The sequence below is a fragment of the Callionymus lyra genome, chromosome 13 (genome assembly GCF_982586985.1).
Source record: "Callionymus lyra chromosome 13, fCalLyr1.hap1.1, whole genome shotgun sequence".
Classification (NCBI taxonomy): domain Eukaryota; kingdom Metazoa; phylum Chordata; class Actinopteri; order Syngnathiformes; family Callionymidae; genus Callionymus; species Callionymus lyra.
In genome coordinates, this window is record NC_141830.1 from 2,571,467 (window position 1) to 2,591,042 (window position 19,576).

Genomic DNA, 19,576 nt, shown 5'->3' on the forward strand with positions numbered 1-19,576 from the left:
TTACTCTCATGCAGCGCCTGACTCTCCGCCCCTTCTTACACCCTCCACACCCCCTACACCCTCCACACCCCCTACACCCTCCACACCCCCTACACCCTCCACACCCCCTACACCCTCCACACCCCCTACACCCTACACCCTCTAAACCCCCTACACCCCCTACACCCTCCACACCCCCTACACCCTCCACACTCCCTACACCCTCTAAACCCTCCACACACCCTACACCCTCTAAACCTCGACACCCCCTACACCTTCTAAACCTCGACACCCCCTACACCCTCCACACACCCTACACCCTCTAAACCTCGACACCCCCTAAACCCTCCAACCCCCTACACCTTCTAAACCTCGACACCCCCTACACCTTCTAAACCTCTAAACCTCGACACCCCCTACACCCTCCACACACCCTACACCCTCTAAACCTCGACACCCCCTACACCCTCCACACACCCTACACCCTCTAAACCTCGACACCCCCTACACCTTCTAAACCTCTAAACCTCGACACCCCCTACACCCTCCACACACCCTACACCCTCTAAACCTCGACACACCCTTAACCCTCCACACCCCCTACACCTTCTAAACCTCGACACCCCCTACACCTTCTAAACCTCGACACCCTCCACACCCCCTACACCCTCCACACCCCCTACACCCTCTAAACCTCGACAGCCCCTACACCCTCTAAACCTCGACACCCCCTACACCTTCTAAACCTCTAAACCTCGACACCCCCTACACCCTCCACACACCCTACACCCTCTAAACCTCGACACCCCCTAAACCCTCCACACCCCCTACACCTTCTAAACCTCGACACCCCCTACACCTTCTAAACCTCGACACCCCCTACACCTTCTAAACCTCGACACCCTCCACACCCCCTACACCCTCCACACCCTCCACACCCCCTACACCCTCTAAACCTCGACACCCCCTACAACTTCTAAACCTCGACACCCCCTACACCTTCTAAACCTCGACACCCTCCACACCCCCTACACCTTCCACACCCCCTACACCCTCTAAACCCCCTACACCCCCTAAACCCTCCACACCCCCTACACCTTCTAAACCTCGACACCCCCTACACCTTCTAAACCTCGACACCCCCTACACCTTCTAAACCTCGACACCCTCCACACCCCCTACACCCCCGACACCCTCTAACCCTCGACACCCTCCAACCCTCTAACCCTCGGCACACACACCTTCATCCGTGTCTCACACACACTTCATTAGCTCGTCATCACGGATCCATCAGTCGTGAGACGGGGTTTGTTCTGTTTTTCCACCAGTGATACGGTGAACCATTAACAGGTATCATCAGGAGGTGTTTCTGCAGATCTTCGGACTCGAAGGTTGTGGTGCACACGCGGTGTTGGGTGATGGGGTCCTCGAGGATCTTAGGACCAGGATCTATTCGTACTGGTCGACCAGAGGAAAGTTGAAGCGGCGTCTCAAACTCTCCGGAGACACGTTTTTGAAACCGCGGTAGATGTTTGAAGAATCTTAAGGTCTTAGTTCCAGGACGGTTCGTGGCTTAGACCTGGAGTCACGAGTAGCAGGTGAAAAGTAGATGAAGGAGTTTCTGCATCAGGAAAGTCCTGAACATCTCTTGAGTAATGTGTTCTTTTTGAGGAATTTCTTGTTCATTTTAATGTAGTGACTGGAGCTCAGTTGTCTTCATCTTCGTCAACAACATCTAAATACCTTCAAACTGCTCGACTGTAACGTCTAGTGTTGAAGCTCCACATGAAGAATTGATCAGAAATAACTTAAATGGGTCTATTTTTTAAGCTTGTTTGTAGCAGATGGTTAAAGAATAACAAAGATATAAGTACTACTCTCTATAAGTAGAGAGTAGACTACATGCTCTGGAAGCGCTTGCGATATTTCCCCGAGTACTTCCTGTCTGTATCGCTTCATGAACCCCAAGTGTCACTTTATGGTTAACTCTCGCCTCACGAGGACCTTCCTTCTCCACCTCATCCGTCCGCACCACAACCATAGACACGGTAGACCCTCAAACCAGCTCGTGGATCTTCCATCCAACAAGCCCTCGCTGAGGGTCTCCATCAGGTCTTGAAGTCTCAAATAAGTCATTTGACGTTGAGAGTTCTTGGCTCAATATTCCGACTGGATCCATGTTCCATGTTGATGAGCCGCGAAGATGCCGGTGAACCCGGTCCTCGTGGACCTCAGTGGGGATGAGGTTTCAGCTGTCAATCCACTCCTAAGACACCTGATTGGTTAAAGGTGTTTTCTTGATTGGTTGGAACGGACACCTTATCTTTGAGAGATTCTGGATGTCGAAGCGGTTATTTCCAATAGTAGTATGTTGAATGACTCGTACTACTTCCTGTTTGTACGCGACCTTGGATGTCTAAAGATTTGGCTCCTTGTGTGAGGAGTTCGACTTCCTGGTCGTGATGCTGAGTGAAGTGTCAGGATAGTTGGTGCAGGTACTGGATGTTCTCAGGGTCCATCAAAATCTCATTTACCCTTAAATAAGGTCTTTAAGTTCATTGTAGTGTCCGTTGAAATATTTATGATCTTTTGAGTTTGTCAAGACGAAATATCGAGTAGTAATAATAATAATTAGCTTCTCAAAGACCTGTCAGATGTTTGTCTATTTGACCTTCGTCAGTCGTAACGGCATCACCGGGTCTCCCGGGATGATCTTCATGAACGCTGCTAATTAGCAGGTTGTGCTAACCATTACTCAATTGTTTACTACCTCTGGTCATGACGTGTCGAGGTCAGATCCCAGTCGCAATAGATTGAGTTTCCTCATCGCATCTCACCAGGCGAGGTATCTCCAGCGGCACCGGGTCGTCACTCAACCGCAAGCTAGGCTGTAAATGGAGGTTTTTTGATGTTGACGACCGACTCCATGTTGACACACTTCAAGGCGCTCTTTGAAAAGTGTCCTGTTTACCCGAAGATCACTCCCTGTCCTGGTCCTGTGTGAGCGGGCAGGTGGTCTCGGGCACTCTGAGGGGCGTCTTATATAACGTCCCGGCATCTGGCGCTGAAAAAACAAGTGGAACATCCATTCTGAAACATCATGATGTACAGATCATTACTGGTGTTTTCTGTCTTTTATTTCGATCACGACTCCTCGTGGGAGGGAGCGAGCGAAGACTTTATATGGTCTATATTAAATGTATTTGTCAGGCAGAGGAGATCACAGCATGTTGTTTTGCTGTTTCGTGCCACACCCCCTTGGCATGTTTACAAAGACCCGGGCTTCGAATCCCTCTGACTAAACAACCCCTCGCTGTGAAATGCAATCTCCTCACTGACTCACTGCCCTGCTTCTCTTTCTGCTTCAGACCATCCGTCATGGATTCCCGTACCAGCCGTCCTCCATGGCCTTCGACCCGGTCCAGAAGATCCTGGCCATCGGTACCCAGAGTGGAGCTCTCAGATTGTATCCTTTTAATTTCAAGGGGTTGTTATTGCTGTAGCACCTTCAGGAAGACGCGTCAGGTAAGTAACCGCTTCCTGGTTTCTACTCCTGGAACAAACAGTTACAGTAAGACTGTAGGAAACATGAGTTGATGTTGTTGTGCCTTCTATCGGAAGCTTTTACGTTTATAAAAAGAATCTTAAATCTCCATTTGGCTTCTTTGAACGAGGTAGTGAGCGACTGATGATACCTGATCGCACTGGAAAGGAAAGTCTGGATCATTGGCATGAACGTCACTGTGAAAGCTTCTTGTGACGTTTGAAATCACGGTCGATATGGTAAAGAAAACGCTTCTGAAATGTGTGCGTGACGCGACAATGAAGTCGTTTCCTGAGCACAGAAGTGTGTTACCCTCTTCTAGCTATATTTCTCTTTGGCAGGATTAGCTGTCGCTGGTTGTGTGTTGAGTCGCTGGAGTGTAACAAGGAGGCTCCAGTAAATGAATCCTCAAATGCTAAAGACGACCATTGATAGTTTCCGTCACCTTCTATCCACAGACGCCTCGTTGAGGTGTCATCGAGCAACGATTGTGTGACGTAAGATTCTTGTTGGCACCGGCTTTCTATCAATGTGTTGGATTGTTTCCTGGTCTTGGTGTGAGATTTCTTATCGGGGCCCGTAGAGTCCACGTTGCGACGATGACTGTGTCGATAAATCCATTTTTGTTTGCTGCACACTTGCCTAAACACGCCACTTGAAATATGATGTTGATTTTCCTAAACGCGGACGACAGCTTGCTCTCAAACGCTGCTGAATAGCTTTTAGTGTCAGACCTCTTGCGTGTGTTCTGCTGCCGGTTTCGCCGTCCTCTGCCAGCTCATTACGGCGTGATCGAGAGGCGCTCGCCTGGCGCTCTCTGCGACGCACCTGCTCGCCGTGACTCAGTCTTCACCTGCACAGAAATAAAGCGGATATACACCCAGAGACAGGATGATGATGATGAGGAGGCGACAGCACAGCTCCGCATCAGGGCGGAAGTCAGTGGGTAGTCTGTACCTCGTGGTGTGTTTCCTGTGTGAGGCTTTCGTTTTAACAACAGCAAGAGCAATATACCAACAAAAAAAAATAAAACACCCAGAAAAGAATCTAAATAGAATAGAAAATAAATCTGCACTATATTATATACACAATCATATTTACAAAAATAACAAGAAAGGTGCAGTTAGATAATTATCTTGGTGTGTTCTTATTGTGGAGTCTGATGGCAGCAGGGAGGAAGGACCTGCAGTACCTCTCCCTCACACACCTGGGATGGAGCATCCTATCACTGATGGAGCTCCTCAATGCCCTCAGTGTGTGCTGGAGAGGGTGAGACAAGTTCCTCCTCATGGAGGCCAACTTGCTCCGTATCCTCCTCCCAGTCACTTCCTCCACAGGATCCAGGGGGCGCCCTAGGACGTAACCGGCCTTCTTAATAAGGCTGTCCAGTTTAGCCCTATCCTTTGCTGTCATGCTGCTCCCCCAGCAGACCACACCGTTGAAGATGGCAGAGGCCACTACTGAGTCCTAGAATGACTTCAGGAGTGGCCCCTGGACACCAAACGACCTCAACCTCCGGAGCAGGTAGAGTCTACTCCGCCCTTTTTTATAAAGAGCAGCAGTGTTATCCACCCAGTCCAGGCGGTTGTTGAGGTGAACACCCAGGAACTTGTAAGACGTGACAATCTCAATGTCCTGTCCCTGGATGTTCAGTGGTGAGGGGGAGATGGAGGGACACCGCCGGAAATCCACAATCAACTCCTTAGTTTTGCTGGAGTTGATCTGGAGGTGGTTTTCCAGGCAGAAGACGCTGCTTCTTAGCGCGAAGTCTCCGGATTGAATTTGTATTCTTAATGGTGTCAAGGTGAAAATATGACGCACTCCGAGTGGGTTTGATGAAGCGTCCAAACGATCCTGACGGAGAGCAATTCTGATGCTGCAAAAATGTCACGCGCCGAGTCTCAAATGGTGGACTCGGGCTTCACATTTGATATGACGTGACCAGGACCAAGTGAAACATGCGACAAAGTATTTTAACCGAGAGGTTAATAAAATAACAGAAAAAACACCAAACATTAAAACTTTACCCTCATGTCTGTCATGTTTAGTATCAGCTAAATTGTATATGAAATTAACCTTTTTTCCATGATGTTAGAACAAGGAGAGCTTAGTTTGTTCTTGTTCTTCCACTTTTTTTGTAAAAGCTTCTTCAATGTCTTCTCACTACATAATACTCAGGTTCCCTCGCCTTCACCCTCTTCTTAACCACCCTGGATCACCGTTCATTACCTTTTGATTGTTACTAATTGGATTAGTAAATCTATTATCAAAAGTAAAGTACAAGTTGTGGTCAAAAGCTTGATTATTGCCGCTCATTATTCCCAGTAATTGCATGAATTAGCAGAGACGTGCCTCTTGTTCAACACTGCAGAAAACTGACCAGAAACTGTTTCCTTCAACTGAGAAAAATCTCTAAACTTAGGAAAATGTTGTCGGAACATGATCTGGATCTTATAATCCATGCGTTTGTTTCTTCTCGTCTGGACTATTGTAACAGTTTGTTTTCATGTCTTAACAAGAAGGATCGTCTCGCCTGCAGTTGATTCAGAACTCTGACCTGCTCTAGTAGAAGAACTCACATTTCAACGATCCTTAAAACTCTTCACTGGCTTCCAGTTTGTTTCAGGATCATTTTAAAATTCTGGTTCTTACTTTCAGAGCTATTCATGGTCAGGCTCCTCCTTACATCACTGATCTGATCCAGACTTACACCCCAGCTCGGGCTCTGAGGTCTGTGGATCAGAATCTACTTATGGTTCCACGCACACGGTTCAGAACCAGAGGAGAGAAATCTTTTCAGGCTGTTGCTCCTAAGCTTTGGAACGATCTTCTCTCTCTTTGCGCTTGATGGATCTACTGACTCCTTCAAGAAACATCTTAAGACGTTTCTATTTGTTCAGGCTTTTCCTTGAATTACTCGAACTCCTGTGTTGTTCTCAGTATTATCTTGATCTTTAAAGTATGTACTTTTTTGAGTATTGTTTTGTTTGTTAAAGCGCTTTGTGACCCTGGTCTCGAAAAGCGCTATATAAATAAATATTACTTACTTACTTGCTTACAAACAAAGCACGGTTGTTCAAGTTGTTGCTTCTGTGGTTGTGATTTGTCTTCCATGTCTTTGATGTCGCGCTGTGGTGGAGAAGTTTCAGTCCAGTGACGATTGCAGCTGCTGTTTCACAGCAATGTTGCAAGACAGAAAAACATACCGTATTTTCCGGACTATAAGTGTCTCCGGAGTACAAGTCGCTCCAGACATAAAATGCATAATAAAGGTGTAAAAAACATATATAAGTCGCACTGGAGTATAAGTCGCATTTTTGGGGGAAATTGATTTGATAAAATCCAAGAACAGACATGTGATCTTGAAAGACAATTTAAAATAAAACTAGAGGCAACAATAGAATAATGTTACGTTACATGAAGTGAGAACCTGGTATGTTAACATAACATATGAAGAGTTATTCAGAGAACTATAGAATAAATAACTAACAAGTTTACCAAACCATCCGTGTAACTCCAAATAACTCTTCATCCTCGTGTCACTTTTAAACAACTAACTAACTCCGGAGGTAGAAGATGCTTCCTCTTCTACGTGGAAATGATCAACACAGGCCTAGAGCGCCCTCTTGTGGTTTAGTGTGAAAATAACATGTGAAATGATATACCGCTAATAATGTGTTAATAATTTCACACATAAGTCGCTCCAGAGTATAAGTCGCACCCCCGGACAAAACTATGAAAAAAACTGCGACTTATAGTCCGGAAAATACGGTATTCACTTTTGAGTAAAACATTTAGAAGCTGTAGGTAAGGTAAGGTAAAACTTTCAGGCGAGTAAGAACTGGTCGTCTTCATCTTCATTCACAACCGACACTAAATTCGAGACGCAGGTATGTTGCTAACGTCGAAGCTGCCTGACAATATACATTTGAAAAAGGTTGTTGGTATTTGTTTTTTTGAACCACTTATTGCATTAGACCGTCGCGGTTGAAGAACGTATCGCTCGCGCCTCTTCCCACGTCGTCTCGACGCCGAGCGTCTGATGATCGGCTTAAACCCCGTTGCTTTGAAAACGAGTCGTCGCCTCCCTCGTGATTTGAAGCAGATCAGAAAAAAAAAAAGTCTTATCCGAGTCGGGTGAAGGTGAATCAGGAGACATCTGTCTATTCTTCGGCGTCTCTTCTGCCGTTGGCTGTTTAGACAATCTTGTCTCTTCATCTGCTGTTGATGATAGGAGTGTGACGCCGACGGGTGAGGCGTGATGGAGATTTCAAGATCCCCCCCTTTGTTGCCACCGACGCAGTTTTGTTTGACGAGTAGTTTGTAAGAAAAGCGGGTTTTAAAGCCTCTCGTGTCCATGTTTGTTTGCGTACAATCGTTTGTTTGCCGGACCTCGCCTTCCTGCCCGGTTATCTGGCTTCACCCCTCGATCATAGGGAATTACAGGAAGTGGCAGATCGAGGGCCTGGAAGCACTGACGGAGAATTACAGCAGTAACAGGATGGTTGTTTGTGTTGGTGTGAGAATGCTCCGAGGAGACGCCGAGGCTCGAGCCATAAATCCAACCCTTCTCTGATCCCCCCCACAAAATACTGTCCCCTCGATGCCGTCGCTGCCTCGGCTGCCGTCCAGCTGGGAGGACGAGGAGGGACTGGAAGAGGAGCTTGGCGACATCCGATGGATGACGTGAGTGAATGGGAAGGAAAAAGGAAAAGGCTGGAGATCCCGCTGCTCAGGGATCTAATGGCCAAGAATAGAATTATTATCGATCTGTGTGGTAATGCACTCAGATAGATATTCCCCATTGTACCGCCGCCACACATGGAAACACACAAACAAACACAAATCCTTCTCCGGATAAATTCTGCAGAAATGCATTACCAAATGACTCTTGATGATTGCTCCTGATGATAAGATTCCAGGGTTGAGTCAGTACTTGGGCGACTTAGGTCAGTCTGTCAAACTGAGCCTGAGAAACCTGGGTGTTGTATTTGATAAAGACATGTCTCTTGTTCGACACTGAAGAAAACTGACCAGAAACTGTTTCCTTCAACTGAGAAAAATCTCTAAACTTAGGAAAATGTTGTCGGAACATGATCTGGATCTTATAATCAATGCGTTTGTTTCTTCTCGTCTGGACTATTGTAACAGTTTGTTTTCATGTCTTAACAAGAAGGATGTGTCTCGTCTGCAGTTGATTCAGAACTCTGAGCCGCTCTAGTAGAAGAACTCACATTTCTCCGGTCCTTCAAACTCTTCACTGGCTTCCAGTTTCTTTCAGGATCAACTTTAAAATTCTGGTTCTTACTTTCAGATCTATTCATGGTCAGGCTCCTCCTTACATCACTGATCTGATCCAGCCTTATACCCCAGCTCGGGCTCTGAGGTCTGTGGATCAGAATCTACTGATGGTTCCTGAACACGGTTCAGGACCAGAGGAGAGAAATCTTTTCAGGCTGTTGCTCCTAAGCTTTGGAACGATCTTCTCTCTCTTTGTTCTTGATGGATCTACTGACTCCTTTAAGAAACATCTGTGTTTGATGATCTACTGACTCCTTCAAGAAACATCTGTGTTTGATGATCTACTGACTCCTTCAAGAAACATCTCTGTGTTTGATGATCTACTGACTCCTTCAAGAAACATCTGTGTTTGATGATCTACTGACTCCTTCAAGAAACATCTGTGTTTGATGATCTACTGACTCCTTCAAGAAACATCTCTGTGTTTGATGATCTACTGACTCCTTCAAGAAACATCTGTGTTTGATGATCTACTGACTCCTTCAAGAAACATCTGTGTTTGATGATCTACTGACTCCTTCAAGAAACATCTGTGTTGGATGATCTACTGACTCCTTCAAGAAACATGTGTGTTTGATGATCTACTGACTCCTTCAAGAAACATCTGTGTTTGATGATCTACTGACTCCTTCTAGAAACATCTGTGTTTGATGATCTACTGACTCCTTCAAGAAACATCTGTGTTTGATGATCTACTGACTCCTTCAAGAAACATCTTAAGACGTTTCTATTTGTTCAGGCTTTTCCTTGAATTTCTCGAACTCCTGTGTTGTTCTCAGTATTATCTTGATCTTTAAAGTATGTACTTTTTTGAGTATTGTTTTGATTGTTTAAGCGGTTTGTGACCCTGGTCTCGAAAAGCGCTATATAAATAAATATGACTTACTTACTTACTTACTTACTTGATGTCTCTGACGCTGCTCTCTAGATACCAGACAACCTAATCTTTGGAACAGCACTGAACACCAAATGGAGTGAAGTCCTGGAAATGATGTCAACATAGGATTTTCTTTGGACTCTCATCAGAAGTCCATTCTTGATGGCTACACTCGTCTTTCTAAAAGAAAGACCTCTCTCTTCTTCTGATCGTACGCATCCGTCTGCAAAATTGCTTGAAAACCGAGGAAGTCTCAGGACAGAGGGATGATGGAAGATGTGGTTACAATACGGTTTCATTGTGATTGAAGAAGGTTTTGAAGGATTTGCCACTGCAGCGAAAAAGCCATGACTCGTGAGAAAATGGTGAAAACAAAAATGGAGCTCGTCTCTCTGCCAAGGTTTTCGCATCGCCTCGAGGTTCAAGGGTTTGTGTCGGCTCGTGGCAAACTTGCCACCGTTGTTGTTCATCTGCGATCGTTTTAAGAGTTAAAATATTCCTGGATGATGGAGAACTCGTGATTCAGCGCTTGAGTCGTGCTGCGTTTTCGTTGAGTCGTGGGAAATTATCTTCTGTCTCGTGCTGTTCTAGGATCGTTTTCATCTTTTATTGACATGTTGCGCTCCCCCTCTTCGCTTTCGACCTAAAAACGAAGGAACACAACTATGAGGGCAACGCTCCGAAGAAGCAGAAACTGAACAACTCAAAGTAAACCTCTTTTAAATGATACATATTTTGAAACAAATGCTTATTTAAATGTGTGAAGCGGTTGAAAAAAAAAGAAGGGAGGTTGTTGCAAACTACTGTTGTGATGTTGTGGTCGTGGGTCTCTTTGTCGTCAGTTTCTATCCGATACAAACCGTCTTCACTCGTCACACTTGTGTGTCTAAGAGCAGCATTGTGTGGGCGGGAAGGAGGCAAGTGTGTTGCACTGTGACATCCCGCATTAATGCGACAATCTCACCGCCATTATCTTCGTCAAAACAATGTGGAAGCTTGTCATTAGTGGGATCTCGTGGCTTAATACCCTGCGAGCGGTGGCCGGGTGGTCTCTCGCCACCGTCGTGGCTGAGAAAGATGGCAGCTCTATAATTCACACCCTCCCAGTGAGCCAGCGAACGCAGATCAATAGATCAAATTGTCGCTCCGCGCTCTGCTGGATTATCTCGTCGGACTTGGAAGGCCTTACACGAGTTGGATGGACATTCGTACACGTTCTTATCTGTTCATCCTGCAAACATCGGCCTCTCACTGTTGTGTAGTGGGCGTCTCCTTAAAGCAGGATAACATTAAGAGACCGCTCTGAGAGAAGTTGTGTAGACATTTTTTTACCCATTTTTCAGTTAAAATGCGCTGTTTGTGAGTGACATGTGGCTTCACTTCAAACATAAATACCTCTACCAAGTAAGTAAGTAAGTAAGTAAGTAATATTTATTTATATAGCGCTTTTCGAGACCAGGGTCACAAAGCGCTTAAACAATCAAAGCAATACTCAAAAAAAGTACATGCTTTAAAGATCAAGATAATACTGAGAACAACACAGGAGTTCGAGAAATTCAAGGAAAAGCCTGAACAAATAGAAACGTCTTAAGATGTTTCTTGAAGGAGTCAGTAGATCATCAAACACAGATGTTTCTTGAAGGAGTCAGTAGATCATCAAACACAGATGTTTCTTAAAGGAGTCAGTAGATCATCAAACACAGATGTTTCTTGAAGGAGTCAGTAGATCATCAAACACAGATGTTTCTTGAAGGAGTCAGTAGATCATCAAACACAGATGTTTCTTAAAGGAGTCAGTAGATCATCAAACACAGATGTTTCTTGAAGGAGTCAGTAGATCATCAAACACAGATGTTTCTTAAAGGAGTCAGTAGATCATCAAACACAGATGTTTCTTGAAGGAGTCAGTAGATCATCAAACACAGATCTTTCTTGAAGGAGTCAGTAGATCATCAAACACAGATGTTTCTTGAAGGAGTCAGTAGATCATCAAACACACATGTTTCTTGAAGGAGTCAGTAGATCATCAAACACAGATGTTTCTTGCAGGAGTCAGTAGATCATCAAACACAGATGTTTCTTGAAGGAGTCAGTAGATCATCAAACACAGATGTTTCTTAAAGGAGTCAGTAGATCATCAAACACAGATGTTTCTTGAAGGAGTCAGTAGATCCATCAAGCGCAAAGAGAGAGAAGATCGTTCCAAAGCTTAGGAGCAACAGCCTGAAAAGATTTCTCTCCTCTGGTCCTGAGTCGTGTGCGTGGAACCATCAGTAGATTCTGATCCACAGACCTCAGAGCCCGAGCTGGGGTGTAAGGCTGGATCAGATCAGTGATGTAAGGAGGAGCCTGACCATGAATAGATCTGAAAGTAAGAACCAGAATTTTAAAGTTGATCCTGAAAGAAACTGGAAGCCAGTGAAGAGTTTTAAGGATCGGAGAAATGTGAGTTCTTCTACTAGAGCGGGTTAGAATTCTCGCTGCAGAGTTCTGAATCAACTGCAGGCAAGAAAGAAGGCAGAAAACAAACTGTTACAATAGTCCAGACGAGAAGAAACAAACACATGGATTATAAGATCCAGATCATGTTCCGACAACATTTTCATAAGTTTAGAGATTTTTCTCAGTTGAAGGAAACAGTTTCTGGTCAGTTTTCTATAGTGTCGAACAAGAGACATGTCTTTATCAAATACAACACCCAGGTTTCTCAGGCTCAGTTTGACAGACTGACCTAAGTCACCCAAGTACTGACTCAACCCTGGAATCTTATCATCAGGAGCAATCACCAGTGTTTCAGTCAAGTGTTGTTATTTTCATGATGCACACATTTCAATGAAGTTTCTAGAACATGTTTATCTCATTTTGTTTGGCTTCCGATCGACCATCTGGGTCCACAAATCATTTGAAGACTTTCCACGCTGATGCAGAGCCAACTTCCTTTCTTGCTTGTTTTTGCTGTGTTTGTTGTGCGAGAGTCCTGGCAGTACACAGTACCTCTACCAAGTGTCGTACTGGACGTACTGTCGTTGATCTCACTATTATCTAATGATAAGGATGATATGGACAATATTTCATACCTTGATATTTCTACCAAATATCTCAATAACGATACGACACGACTTAAGTGAAAACCAAATAAATAATAATACAATAAATGATGTATAAAACACAAAAGACAACATAACAACTTCACTTTTTCTTAATCTACTCTTTTTGTCTTCATCCATGGATACTTGATGGTGTTGGTCATGTCATTGTGCTTGATGGACGTACACTCTTTGAATCTTCATCTGGAAAAGCGCTGTATACATAAAAATGACTAATATCAGATCCCGAGTTCTCTCCAGCACCCCCATGGACCCTCCTACACTCTCCTCTTTTCTCTCACTATATCCTCCCTCACTCCTCTCCTTATCCATCTGTCTACCCCCCCATCCTTCCTCCCAGCCGGTCAAAGCGGCAGGCCGTCAACAATGAGTCTGGTTCCGCTCGAGGTTTCTGCCTTCTAAAAGGAAGTTTTTCCTCGCCATTGCTCACTGTACAGTGTTTTGTTTCTTGCTCTTTGTTGAATTGCTGGATCTATTTTTCCTTAATCAACTGTAGTCTTATTTCAACTGTATAGTGTCTTGAGATAACTTTGTTATGATAAGAGACTTTAAATAAAATTGAATTGAATTGAATATTACTATTACTTCAACTGGAACGACGGAGAAGTTGTCGTCCTGTTCCTCATGTCAATCCAGTCTTTGTGTCGTTCCTGGTGTTCTGGTTCCAGCCGGCTCTGATCAAGGTCCTCGATTCTGAACTATATATCCAAATGATGGATGATACACCTCAAAGACCAAGGAGCTGGTCTTGGACTTCGGGAGGTCCAGGACAAAGCCACGTCCAGTGTCCATCAGAGGCGACGAGGTGGAGATAGTGGACAACTACCTCAGTAGTACCTCGGTGTGTGGATGGACAGTAAACTGGTCCTGCAACACAGACCATGTATATAAGAAGGTTCATAGTAGACTGTACTTTCTGAGGAGGCTTCGATCATTTAACATCTGCAAGAAGCTCCTCTGCATGTTCTACCAGTCTGTGGTGGCCAGTGTTCTATGCTGTGGTGTGTTGGGGTGGAAATGTGTCCAAGAGGAGGTCAACAGGTTGGACAGGTTGATCAGGAGGGCTGGTTCTGTGGTTGGAATGAAGCTGGACTCACTGGTGACAGTTACTGAGAGGAGATCATTGAACAAACTACTGTCCATCATGATGATGACAGTCATCCTCTGAACACTGTCATCAGTGAGCAGAGAAGCAGATGAAGCACGAATGCTCCTACCCAGGTGCAACACTAATAGACTCAGGGACTCATTCATCCCTCGGGCTATTAAATTGTACAATTCTGAGTTTGGGGGCAGGAGTGGAGTGAAAGTATCTGGATGTTCTGTTCCATGTTAGTCTTTGTATCCTTTGTCTTTGTTGTTTTTCTTTGACCTATGTTCTTTATCTTTATCTTTAGACTTAGATGGTGTCATCTTGTTCTTCCTCTTTATGTTCTTCTTATTATTTTTATTTTTTATTGTTTATGAAAAACTGCTGGCTATTGGTAAAAAACAATTTCCCGAAAGAGACCTCCTGAGGGATCAATAAAGTTTTACCTTACCTTACCTTACCTTAATACAGATAAATATAGACAGAGCTATAATGTGAAAGAAAGTTGTACTCCGTCAATTGAATGAAGGATGGATGACACGTCGGGAGAACGTTTGGCGATCGAGACACAAAGGTCTTCACGGATCAGTCGTTCTGGTTCTCGGTCTGCTTTTGTTCTGAGAAAAATGATTGTTCATATCAGAGGAAATGTGGCGTTATCCAAACTCTGACAGAAGCCAGGAGTGAGAGAAGCTGATTCTGACCATCACGTCGCATTTCAATCAGTTCTCAGTACTGCAGACTGTTGTTCTTCCGGGTCAGGAACCCCTTTAATTTTCAAGGCTAGTGGGCGTAGTGGTGGTTACACGGAATCCAAGGAGCCGTTAAGCTTTGCTGTAGTTGCACAAAATCAGAAGATTGAAATGTGGTTTAGTATATTTTTCAACATATTTGTGTGGTTTTATATTTAAGAAGGTTTCATTTAGATTTGGGTTATCATCCCTCTCCGTCTCTCAGCTCTGTTTGTCGTTTGTAATTCTTCGACGTGTCGCTCATGCAGTGCCGACCAGGCCCGCGGTGGTGTGTGTGTGTGTGTGTGTGTGTGCATCATTGACACAGTGTGCCAAAGCTTGGCAAAGATGAGGCTGATTGGAACAGTGACAGCCTCCTCAAAGGAGTTAAACTGCTCCTGGCATGACAGCTCTTCATGTGCCAGCGACGAATCACATGTATGATCAGAACCTCCCTGACCTCCTACACGTGCGACGAGAAGGGACTGCGTGGGACTCAATTCAATTCAATTCCATTTTATTGAAAGTGTCTTATCATAACAAAGTTATCTCAGGACACTATACAGTTGAAATAAGACTACAGTTGATTAAGGAAAAATAGATCCAGCAATTCAACAAAGAGCAAGAAACAAAACACTGTACAGTGAGCAATGGCGAGGAAAAACTTCCTTTTAGAAGGCAGAAACCTCGAGCGGAACCAGACTCATTGTTGACGGCCTGCCGCTTTGACCGGCTGGGAGGAAGGATGGGGGGGTAGACAGATGGATAAGGAGAGGAGTGAGGGAGGATATAGTGAGAGAAAAGAGGAGAGTGTAGGAGGGTCCATGGGGGTGCTGGAGAGAACTCGGGATCTGATGACGTGGTGAAGATCCTGGATCAGCAGCAGCTCTGGAGGTGGATCCCTGGATCAGCAGCAGCTCTGGAGGTGGATCCCTGGATCAGCAACAGCTCTGGAGGTGGATCCCTGGATCAACAACAGCTCTGGAGGTGGATCCCTGGATCAGCAGCAGCTCTGGAGGTGGATCCCTGGATCAGCAGCAGCTCTGGAGGTGGATCCCTGGATCAGCAACAGCTCTGGAGGTGGATCCCTGGATCAGCAGCAGCTCTGGAGGTGGATCCCTGGATCAGCAGCAGCTCTGGAGGTGGATCCCTGGGGCTCCGGGAGAGAAATAAAAAGGTGTGGGTTTGGGACAAATGTATACAATACACAGGTATACAGACTCCGGTGACGGGTGAAGATATATAGAGGGGAGAGGGGTGGGGGGAGGTTGAAATAGCCAGGCCAGAGGGCACATACCTAGCACAGCAGATCCAGACACAGGGGCCCAACCCGCGGGAGACCAGGGCCCGGCAGGCGAGATAACCACCAGAGCCGACCCCAAACACCAGCGAGAAGGCGGACCACCACCGGGGGCGCGAGAGGGCGAGCACAGGCGAGGACGACTCCACATGTAGAGCTCGTGTAGAACACATTAAAGTTTGCAGTGAACGCATCAGTTTCCTGCGCTCGCTCCCTCCGGAGTTCGAAAAAACCTTCCCGAAGACTGATGACTGGGATTTATCATTTGTGTAAACAGTCCAACACCCTGCAGAGTAACATGAATGCGTTTGCAAACTTTTAGATCCGTTTTCTCATGCCTTTCATAAGCAGTCGCTCTCCGGCTTGTTCTTGGAAGCGAGGAAACGAATTCTTGCTGTATCAGTCCCTTGCTCCTCTCCAAATACCCGACAGAGCCTCCCGCTCAAGTCCTTAAGCCGTGACAGGTGCCAAGTCCGGTCCAGGCTCTGGATGATTAAAGTTTTGCTGCCATGTTTGCTCTTCTGAATAATTTACTGACCATTTACCTCTCGGCTTTATGTCTCCAGCCTCTTGTTCTTTCATCCTGGTGTTGCCAGATATGATAATCCAGTCCCGAACTTTGTTCTGAGGTCAATCTACTAATGGAGAAGTTTAGATGAAATCCTAGGTTTTTGGATTGAATCTAAAAGAAATGACTTTGCAAAAAATTCCGTTTGCTTTTTCTCTCGGTGTGTGTCATCAGAATTCAGGCGACGTTCCTGGGATGTTTTGTCTGCGAGATGAAGCCATGATGACCTTAAGAAAGGTTAATAATGACTGTTGCTGGGAAGGAATCCTCGATGAATCGCGACTACAATTGCTGTTTCAGTCCAGGAGCCTGAATGCTGATGTTATTGATTAAAGATTGGAAAAGTTTAAACGTCAGTTTGTAGCAAAGTAGAAGCTAAAATATGATCCCTTCAGGTTTTAACATACAAGTCTTGAGCTAGAAATTAAACAATGGCTGAGTGAAAACACTCTATAGCTAAATGTGGACAAAACTGAAACTCTGGTGATTGCTCCTGATGATAAGGTTCCAGGGTTGAGTCAGTACTTGGGTGACTTAGGTCAGTCTGTCAAACTGAGCCTGAGAAACCTGGGTGTTGTATTTGATAAAGACATGTCTCTTGTTCAACACTGAAGAAAACTGACCAGAAACTGTTTCCTTCAACTGAGAAAAATCTCTAAACTTAGGAAAATGTTGTCCGAACATAATCCATGCGTTTGTTTCTTCTCGTCTGGACTATTGTAACAGTTTGTTTTCATGTCTTAACAAGAAGGATGTGTCTCGTCTGCAGTTGATTCAGAACTCTGCAGCCAGAATTCTGAGCCGCTCTAGTAGAAGAACTTACATTTCTCCGATCCTTAAAACTCTTCACTGGCTTCCAGTTTCCTTCAGGATCAACTTTAAAATTCTGGTTCTTACTTTCAGATCTATTCATGGTCAGGCTCCTCCTTACATCACTGATCTGATCCAGCCTTACACCCCAGCTCGGGCTCTGAGGTCTGTGGATCAGAATCTACTTATGGTTCCACGCACACGACTCAGGACCAGAGGAGAGAAATCTTTTCAGGCTGTTGCTCCTAAGCTTTGGAACGATCTTCTCTCTCTTTGCTCTTGATGGATCTACTGACTCCTTTAAGAAACATCTTAAGACGTTTCTATTTGTTCAGGCTTTTCCTTGAATTTCTCGAACTCCTGTGTTGTTCTCGGTATTATCTTGATCTTTAAAGTATGTACTTTTTTGAGTATTTTTTTGTTTGTTTAAGCGCTTTGTGACCCTGGTCTGGAAAAGCGCTATACAAATAAATATTACTTACTTACTTACTTACTAAGATTGTCAACATGGAGAAAAATGTTTCAGGACTAAAATAATTGACAGCGTCTTGGAGCGACACTGTTGAAATGTCACCTCGATGACGATGGACGACACCAAACAAGTCTTTCACAACACCAGGTTTTGATCAGAGTCAGTTTGAGACTTGCAGAATAAAAGAGCAAGAGCCAGTGTTTGTCCTGAAAGATGGATTTGTTTTACTGGTGACGCATCAATATAGCGCCGCGACAGGTTCAGTGCCCTCTTCGTTTGAGTCGTTTCTATTTTAGTTCTATGTGTGGTGAAGTGCAGATCGCTATCTTCCTGTTGTTTTTGTGTTGTTAAAATGGTCGGTGTACTGTCATGATTGTATGTGTTTGATATTGAACACTTAATGTTAAGTAGATCACTCACAAAAAAAGACGGTATAGGTTTAATTGACTTCACAGACAAAAAGTATTTCTTCTGCGCTGCCATGTGGTCGTGGTTAGTGTTGCTTTAATGTTTGGGCTACAATATAAGGTAAGGTAAGGTAAGGTAAAACTGTATTGATCCCTCAGGAGGTCTCCTTCGGGAAATTGTTTTTTACCAATAGCCAGTCATTTTTCATAAACAATAAAAAATAATACATAAAAAATAAAATAAGAAGAAGAACATAAAGAGGAAGAACAAGATGATACCATCTAAGTCTAAAGATAAAGATAAAGAACATAGGTCAAAGAAAAACAACAAAGGATACAAAGACTAACATGGAACAGAACATCCAGATACTTTCACTCCACTCCTGCCCCCGAACTCAGAATTGTACAATTTAACAGCCCGAGGGATGAATGAGTCCCTGAGTCTATTAGTGTTGCACCTGGGTAGGAGCATTCGTGCTTCATCTGCTTCTCTGCTCACTGATGACAGTGTTCAGAGGATGACTGTCATCATCCATGATGGACAGTAGTTTGTTCAATGATCTCCTCTCAGCAACTGTCACCAGTGAGTCCAGCTTCATTCCAATATAATAATAATATATATATTATACGTTATATAACGTAGAGATCTGCACAGAAACATGGAGTACAACCCTATAAATCTGAGGTATACACCTTGGAAACCAACAATAAAATACAATGGTCCAAAGGTTGGTCAAAGTACATGAAAAAGTACTCCCTCTCACACCGCCATTCCTTGTGCGGCTACATGTTCTACATGTATCAATTATTGGTTGAGATTTGAAGTTCACAGTATGTACTTTTTTGAGTATTGTTTTGATTGTTTAAGCGCTTTGTGACCCTGGTCTCGAAAAGCGCTATATAAATAAATATTACTTACTTACCTACTTAAGATTCCAAGTACATTTTTGATTCATTGCAAGGTTTGTGTCTATAAAGCTCGTTCAGGCGACATCCAATGATCTGCTGAAATTGGCCCAGAGCCCCCAGTTTGAACCCATCCCCGTAATGTATTTTGATTTGTATTCATTTGTGATGCAATAGTGATAAACTAGTAACACTAATCGGAGCCTCAGGCGATAGAATATGTTCCTGGAGAGTTTGCTACTATAAAGTGCTCTTGAAGGACTGAACGCCCTTCAGCGGTTTCTCTTCTTAAAAAGACAAACTCAAGACTATAAATATCACAATGAGCTAAAATTATTATCCTGTTTACTACTTATCTATTTTTAGATGTTTACTTGAAAGCCAATAAAAGTATTTCAGATCGCGAGGAAACGTCACTTTGCCAGTCGTCAATGAGTGACGCAGGAAGAACCACGTGATGGACTGGAAAGAAGTGGTTCTCGCC

General features: G+C 44.3%; 1 protein-coding gene across 5 annotated transcripts in view; it reads left to right on the plus strand.

Annotated features, from left to right (window-relative positions):
* The window catches only part of stxbp5a (syntaxin binding protein 5a (tomosyn)), a 215,728-nt gene that overhangs the window by 738 nt on the left and 195,414 nt on the right, over positions 1-19,576 (plus strand). For all 5 annotated transcript variants that reach the window (XM_087805057.1, XM_087805056.1, XM_087805059.1 and 2 more), the window contains exon 2: positions 3,348-3,445. In XM_087805057.1, the coding sequence (XP_087661183.1) occupies positions 3,348-3,445 (98 nt within the window). The remainder of the gene's footprint in view (positions 1-3,347; positions 3,446-19,576) is intronic.